This window comes from Halyomorpha halys, unplaced genomic scaffold (assembly GCF_000696795.3).
Source record: "Halyomorpha halys isolate HHAL.00 unplaced genomic scaffold, Hhal_1.1 Scaffold1218.1, whole genome shotgun sequence".
NCBI classification, from domain to species: domain Eukaryota; kingdom Metazoa; phylum Arthropoda; class Insecta; order Hemiptera; family Pentatomidae; genus Halyomorpha; species Halyomorpha halys.
The window spans coordinates 280,273-288,457 of record NW_027106975.1 but is presented as its reverse complement, the minus strand read 5'-3'; the positions used below and the strand labels follow the sequence as shown (position 1 = coordinate 288,457).

At 27.1% G+C, this 8,185-nt stretch overlaps 1 protein-coding gene across 8 annotated transcripts in view; it reads left to right on the top strand.

Annotated features, from left to right (window-relative positions):
- The window catches only part of LOC106688842 (regulator of G-protein signaling 7), a 58,900-nt gene that overhangs the window by 28,361 nt on the left and 22,354 nt on the right, over window positions 1-8,185 (top strand). For all 8 annotated transcript variants that reach the window (XR_010842854.1, XM_067045292.1, XM_014433509.3 and 5 more), the window contains 4 exons: window positions 4,560-4,727; window positions 4,928-5,103; window positions 7,401-7,474; window positions 7,559-7,688. Coding sequence is in view for 7 of the 8 variants with exons in the window: in XM_067045292.1 (XP_066901393.1) it covers window positions 4,560-4,727; window positions 4,928-5,103; window positions 7,401-7,474; window positions 7,559-7,688 (548 nt within the window). In the remaining variant the exon portion in view is untranslated. The remainder of the gene's footprint in view (window positions 1-4,559; window positions 4,728-4,927; window positions 5,104-7,400; window positions 7,475-7,558; window positions 7,689-8,185) is intronic.

The window sequence follows — 8,185 nt, the reverse complement described above, 5'->3', positions numbered from 1 at the left end:
TATATATATATATACACATATACATATACATATGTCATAGAACCACACAGTGTAGTGGATGAGATAAGTGTGAATAGATAAGGAAACATGATTTGTTTTGGGCAAATAAAAAGTTTTTTGAAGATGAAGGAATAAAATCCTGGGATCTAACTTTGGAACATTAGTAGCATAATTTATATAGTAATTAAAATATGAGAAATGCCATCATTTGATCGAATGTATTATTCATTGTAACAGATAATTTTATTTTATTTATTTATTTTTTTTTTTTTTTTGAGAATTGCTGCCACATATTTTTATAAATTTATTTCATTATTACTTAAATTTTGCTATTACATTATTGCCATTTTGCTATTTGATCATTTGCTGTTTGTCACCTTTTTTTTTTCTTTTTTTCTTTGTATTTTTTCAAATTCTGAATGGATGTAGGGTTTTAACAATGTTATATATATATATATTTTATTCATGTTAGAAATAGTTGGTGGTTTATGTTCTCTACTGGTCCTTTCAGTTTTTTCTTCAATTTCATTAATTTGTATGCTTGGCTTTTAATATGTTATGCTTTGTTATGCTCAATTTAAGTTGTGTTTTTAATTTCATGTTTGCTTTGTGTTTGCATACGTTAATCAATATTCTCATTAGATGACTATTACTTATACTCTTAATTTATAAGAATAATGCTGTCTAAACTAAAATGATCTACCTGTGAAAATAAATATATTTTTTAATGCTGTTGGTTTGATAACATGTTGAGTTCTGGTGTATTGTTTATTTTAACAGAAACAGAGCATGATTTAATTTCTGATATATTTCCAATATCTGGTATCAATCATACTAATATAATACTATCTTTGTTAAAATCAGGTTAAAATGTATTATCAAATTATCATTGTGCAATAGGTTAAGACTTTTCTGTAGAATATCCTGTCAAAAATGGTAGGTGTGCTATTAACTCTTATATTGGTTTGACTTTAATTGGATGTTGCCTGATTAATCATGCCTGAACGAACATTTAATATACACCTTGTCTTCAATGGGCACCTTAAGACTTTCCTCATCACATTATCGTATTTCTGTGTAGCTATTGGTTACTTTTAACCCTTCAGATATTTGTAACTTATGTGGTTAAGTCATTAATAAAAACTTTTTTTTTTTTATGATTTACTCATGTTGTAAATTTTAAAATGTACAAAAAATAAACTAAAGGTCTGATGAATGAAGCTTACAGGCTGTTGTTTAGAGACCCTTGATACAAAGCATACTTATTAAGTAAAATATTTGTATATTGTGCCTTTACCAAATTAACGTGAAGTTTTACATTTGACAACTGATCTTATATCTCAGCAAATGTCTGTGTAACAAAATTAAAAAGCTTAAGAAATACAATTTTTTTTCCTTCGGAGGTGATATCTATTCTAAATAAAGGAATATTGAAGTCATACTTCTGGTAAGATATCAGGAGGTTCTTTAAATGTATGCCTTATACACTATTTTAATTGATGAATAGATGCTAAATTCCCCATTCCAAGCTTTGCATTTTCTTATGTAGTAATTTAGAAGTTTCAATTCTATTTAATTAGAAGGAGGATAAATGTTTAATATCTGCCCCATAGTTAATTTAAATGGAATATTGTGTGTTTATACTTCATGAAATTGATATGATTCTTATTAGTATTTATTCAAAAAAGTATTTATTGGAATGACAATTTAATCTTGTACTCTTCTTTCCAATTTTTGTTAAAAGTTTGTTTGATTTTCAATAGATGAGCAAAAATAAACTTATATCATTTTCATATATAGTGAAACTAATATGGAAGACACCTATGGGGAAGATAATTTTATCTGTAATACAGAAGTGTCCCTTAAGAAGTAGTGAATATTAAAAAATAAAAAATAGAATTATGTATGTATTATCACTAAAGCTGTGATATATTAAGTTCAAAAAACTAAAACAATGGTAGAATTTTGTACACTAAAAAAATCAACACATCATCATAGTGGCATCTTGTCTCAACCAGTGTTTTATAGGATAGGTAAATATGTAAATATATATATATTGTTTTGGATTATTTGGTGTAGTGTTAATGTTTTATAGAAAATTTGATAATATACAATAATTTTCTAGAGTCCTTATTCAGTAATTCAGTGAAAAAAAAAAAAAAAAACCCTCAAAATATTCATGTATGAGCTGATTGCGTACATAGATTCAGTGGCATACACCAATGATGACAATGTGTTGGGTTAAAAAAAGAGGTATTTGAACTTTATTTGACTAAATGTTACATTGTATACATTATATAATGCTTATTTAAATTCAAAGAAAAGAAAATATAAAAAACTCCCTTAAAAAAATGTTTCCATTAGGAAATTAGTTAATTACTGAAAATAGTCGGTTTATCTCAACTTGCTTAATCAATTTCACATATTAAGTGTCCTATTTTGGACTTCTGTAAGTAATATTTACTTTCAGGTCTATTGTCCTAAATCTGTAAGTCCATTTGAAATGTTTATTTTTAGGTGTATTGCCCTAAATTTTTATTACTAGTTTTAAATATTTATTGTTCTAACCAATTTCTATTTTCGTTTTTTATATTATTTTATTTGATATTTCTACTATATTTATGTTCAAATTTTTGTTCATAACATATACCCAATGAATTCCTTGATTCTTAGTATCAGGTATTTATTAAGTTTATTTCTATTGCATAAACCTAATTTTATGTTATGATGTTCATAACATCGGAAAATCTTTTTAATATTCTCATTCTGATATTAAAAAGGTGTTTAAAATGAAATTAATTCCATATTTAATATAAAACTAGTTAGTGAAGAATGGAAAATGATAAGTGTGTATAAAAAATTAGTATTCTAACAAAAATATTAGAAGATATTGGGAAGAAATTTAAAACCAAAGAATTCTCATGGAAGAAATAATATTTGTTACCAAACATACTTATTTCAATTATGAAAATAAGTTCTGCTCGCAACAATAATCCATGTAATTGATGAGAAGAAATATCATAGTTAATTTTAGGTGTATCTACCTAAATAAATTAATTTTCACATAAATTTAAAAAACGTAATAAATTGAACCTCTGCTAACTAAACAATATATTGATAGCTTATTTTTAATTATTAAGAAGAATAAATATAATAAAATATTATAACAATTTAATAACCATAATCAGAGGTTAACATTCACAATAGAAAAACTTTACGACAATCTTGGATTTTTTGACACAATTTATTACTTACTAAATGAACCAAAAATGTATATATAGGAATAGATTATGGAATTTTTATTCAAACTACCTTAAAATGCTGTTGGTGAATAGTGCAAAGATTTTTATTAATAGAACCATCAAAATGAGTAACAAGCAATTTATTAAAACAAAAAATATTGAAGTAAATTATTGTAAACCAAAAATAAAGTTGTTTTTTTTTCAATTTTGGCCTGAAAATACTAATGAGTACTAAATATGAGTCCACACTTAATGCAGAAACACATTTCTGTCTGACCTAAAGCGCTCATTAAGCAGCTAATTAATTTGATAAAATAACAAATCAGGTCTTGTTTTTTTTGTTTTTTTTTCACCTATAGCTTCTAAACTGTGCATCCTAGTGATAAAGTTATTTTGTAAAACTTTGCTTCACATTAGCTCTATAGTACATCATAACTCAGAAAAACCCTTTTTTATCATTTTAAAAAAATTATAATTATATGATATATCATTATATCATACATAGCAATTGTATGTATGAATGTTAGGATGGACTGAGAGGCTCTAAAATGGATAGAAGACCGTATTACATTAATCTCCTTAGCTAGCAATCTAAAAACTTCAGTACAAAACTTCATCTCTCTTAATACTGAATTTAGTGTTTTTTAGGTTATTTAATTTCCTTCCAAGTGTTAAAATGTATATAATTTATCATATAATGTATATTATAGGTTTTTTTTTTTTTTAACTTTTTGAGTCACACACAAATATTGTTTTCTTTTCTTCATAACTTAATTTTCTTGAAGATTTATGTTATAAATGAAAAGTTATAGGACTAATTTGAAAATTTTTTACAAATTTACTCAAAATCACCATTTTGGTGCTTCAGTCTGGAGAAAAACATGTTTTTCATCTATTATGTACAGAAAATAATACAGGAAAGCAGAATATTGATTTGTAATAAGTCAATAAATGTTAATGTAAAATCTTTGTTGATGAGTTCATTGCATCATGTATTAGTCAACGTGTTCCTCTATTCTTAGGTATATGTAATAATTAATCTTAGAGGTAATTGCATTTATACATTATATATATTTTTTAAGTCCTGTATTGATAGATTTCTTTTCCCTTGTTGAACACTTTTTTTTTCCTACCATCCATTATCTAAGGATTTCACAACTTTATTTTTACTATAATTTTATTCATTCATAGTATTTTTTAATTCAAGTATTTTAATGATTATTATATTGTTTATTTTGTTGGCTCTAATGGTTTAAGATTAATTTAAATACTCTTTTTTTTTCTTTTGACAAGCAATTTTCATTCGACTTTTTCCAGGTAAAAGTGGGTAAAGAGAGGAAGAAAACCGATAAATTAGTGGCCGATTCCCAGGAGCGTGCTTATTGGCGCATCCATAGGCCTCCTCCTGGGTACGCCCCTCCTCTTGAACCGTCCCCAATCTTATCGCTTCGAAAAGTTGTAGCTGCCACTCCTGGTAACTCACAGGTAAAATTTTTACTTTAGTTTTTAAATGATTTGCTCCACTACATAAATATTAAATTGGATAGTAGTTAATCAGTGAATGCTTAGGATTTATGTAATTATTTGCTTATGTGTTTAAAATCATAATTTTTTCCACAGACATAATCATGCCTTTCAATGATTGGGTTTCTAATACCTTTTGAAATATGCTTCAATGTTTGCAGATAGAAATTTTGAAGCGACAAGTCTCTCGATCTCGAGTGAAAGCTTCTCAAGCTATCGAGGGTCTAATCAGTTATTCAAGTACGTACACTGAATATGATCCTTTCCTTACTCCAGCTCAGCCATCCAACCCCTGGCTGTCTGATGATCCCCATCTCTGGCAGTTCAATGCTCCTCTGTAAGTAATCAGAAAATAATTATTTAATGATAAAAAAAAAAAACTAAACTCTGTATTTTTTAATTTATTTATAAACTTTTTTGTATAAGTTTAATTTTGACAAAATATATATATATCACTGTTTCTTAAGGTAATAGAAATTAGGAGAATTAAGTATTTTTAATTGCTTGTTAAAAAAAATAAAATAAAATAATAATAATGAATTGTAGAACTTCTAGTTTCCTTCTCTTTATCCCTTTTCTAACTTTGCACAATATTTTTTATTGTGTGGGACCTGTATAAGGTTAAAGGAGGTGTTGAAAACCAAAGTAGACCAACTCATTTGCTGTGATTTTGGGAATAACTCTTTTTGTGGAACAAATTACCATTTTTTGTCTAACTGCTTTTGACCAATTTTGTAAATTATTTCTAACATTTTAAGATCATTGAAGGACACATTTTTAAGATTTATTAATTTTATTACTAAATTCTCAAATTTTACAATGTGGAATATTCCATTCTGATCCTCAAATATAAATAAGAAGTTTGAATCAATAAAAGTGTAGTAGTAACCTTCTATTCACAAACATTTTTCAAACAACACATTAATATACTTTCTCTCTAAGTTTACATAAACAGATGCTAGGAGCTAGAAAGTCTTTTTTTTTTTATTAAATTATATTGTATTTGGACTTCTTTTTTTTTTTTTTTTTTTCAAAAATTTCCAATTTATATTTTATTTTATATAATTGTGAACTTACATATAATATGATATGAAACTTAAACAATAAGCTAAGAATACTTACAATATAATTTCAAAAAAAATTCTGTGAGCTGAGATTTATTGTAAATTATTCACCCATCACTGCCAAACATGTTCTGATGATGGAACTCATTTTTAGGTCATAACATTACCTTATCTATATAGAATGACTGCCTGCTGATTACTTTCTCCAGTGTAAACACATTAACAACATAAACCAACAAAATCTATTGGGAAAAAATAAATAAAGAAAGAAGAAAAAAGAGTATTTTCAAACATTCAAGTGATCTCACTGAGTAATATAATACATCAAACTTAGAAATCGCTTGAGCTATTCTAAAATTGCTACGTACCTACAAATGTTCTATCTAAATGCCTAAATTAACCTCTTTGTAGCTAAGCCGAAGTCGGGTAAAAATTAGGATGAAAAAGTGTTGGTAAACTTTAAAAATCAAATAGATAGTAATTTTATTATCAAAAGTTAAAACATTTGTTATGACATTAATCTCCTCATATATACTTTATACTTATATGTTGATATTTTGATTATTAAAAAAATTGTTTATTTCTAGAAACCAAGAAAAAATAATTTACATATTATTTATCACTTCATGCAAGTGTAATAGGTGTACCTTTTACACCTAATTTAAACACTATTCTGCCAGTTCATTAATTTAACTTCTGCATGCAAGAAATTCGGGTATAGAATCCATATAGCTGTTATCTGGATAAAAATCTAGATGCATTGTTATTGGAGCCCTTGATTTAGGTGTTACCAAAATTCATTTACCATCAAATTTTGTACCATCTCACGATGTAATCTTTTAGTATGCAGTCTCTTCTTCCATTCTACACAATATGTAGTTTGAGAATTCTGTTAACTGTAAATTAACAGAAGAGATTTAGTCTGTAATGATTTTGCGTGACATCTTGTCTAATCTCTTTGAGTAGCCCTGTCTAACTGTAGTAAAATTCCCTGCAGTGTAGAGGGCTACCAATAGCAAGGCTACTACGTAAAACCACAGGAGTTAATAACTTGCCTCCCTATGACTGCCAACATCTTAGACGACTTTCTCTGATTTTTCACTCTATTGTGCTGCATTACCAACCCTCAGTGTTCCCATCTATTACAGCAATAAAATGGTGTAAGAGGCTCTTAATTACAAGGCACCTTCAACATTCATATGTTTAAATTCCTACTCTCTTGTTCATAGTTAATTGATTCATATATTTTGCTAATTGGTTGGTTTTCTTTGATGGAACAAAGTTAAATTGAAATTAAATCAAAGCCACTAATATAATAAAATGGTATAATAATTTCTGTACCTATTATACTAATTATTATTATCTATCAAATTCACTTATTGGCTTCTATACCTTGATATATTGCATGTATGGTAATAAGAGCGGCCTATCATACAGGTCGCTAACCTGTTTTAGCCAGAGTAAAATGGCCAACATTTATTATATTCAATCATATTAGCATTTAACTATTTAACTAACTCACTTATCTATTAAATCAATATTATTCATAAAATCACTTTTATAATTTCAGAGTTGACTTACCTACTGAAAAAAGAGTCAAAAAGTGGGCACTTTCATTTGAGGATCTTTTAGCCGATCCAACAGGTTTGTTCATTAAAATTAAAGTGATATACTTTACATAATATCTAGTTTTAATATAAATTTAGTTTTGTTTGTTTCTGTTTTCAGGTATTCAAGAATTTACAAATTATTTAAAAAAAGAATATTCCCATGAGAATATTCGGTTTTGGCTATCTGTTCAAGAGCTGCGACACTGTTCTCTGAAACAAGTTCCTGAGAAAGTTAATATGATTTATGAGTTAGTATTATCATCTTTTATTTTTTTGCCTGTTGGCTATATTTCTTTTTATTATCTTGGGTTTAGGTTATTTGATAATATTGACATATTAACTGCATCTGACTAAAAGTATTTATTATTTCATAAAATAATACATACAATATCAAATCAAAATAAAATCTGACAAGACCTTAAACATGTCTTGCCCATGTGAATTCTCAGAAGAAAAAAAACTGTATACTTAAGACAATATATAGGCAGTATACGGCTCCAGATAGGAGTCTTGGCAAAAAAAAAAAAAAAAAAAAAAAAAAAAGAAGTGAAGAGAAAAAAAATTAAAAATAAAATAAAATTTCAGAATGACAATAACAGAACTGATAAATATAGAACTTATAGCAGGATGCCCTGCAGCAGCCAGGGCTTCAGTCTTCGGGTTGTAGTTGGGTATCGCAAGTTGTAGGTCACTGGTCACTGCTTCTTTAACTGTCGTTAACTGGGAGTGCAACTTCATGGACCTT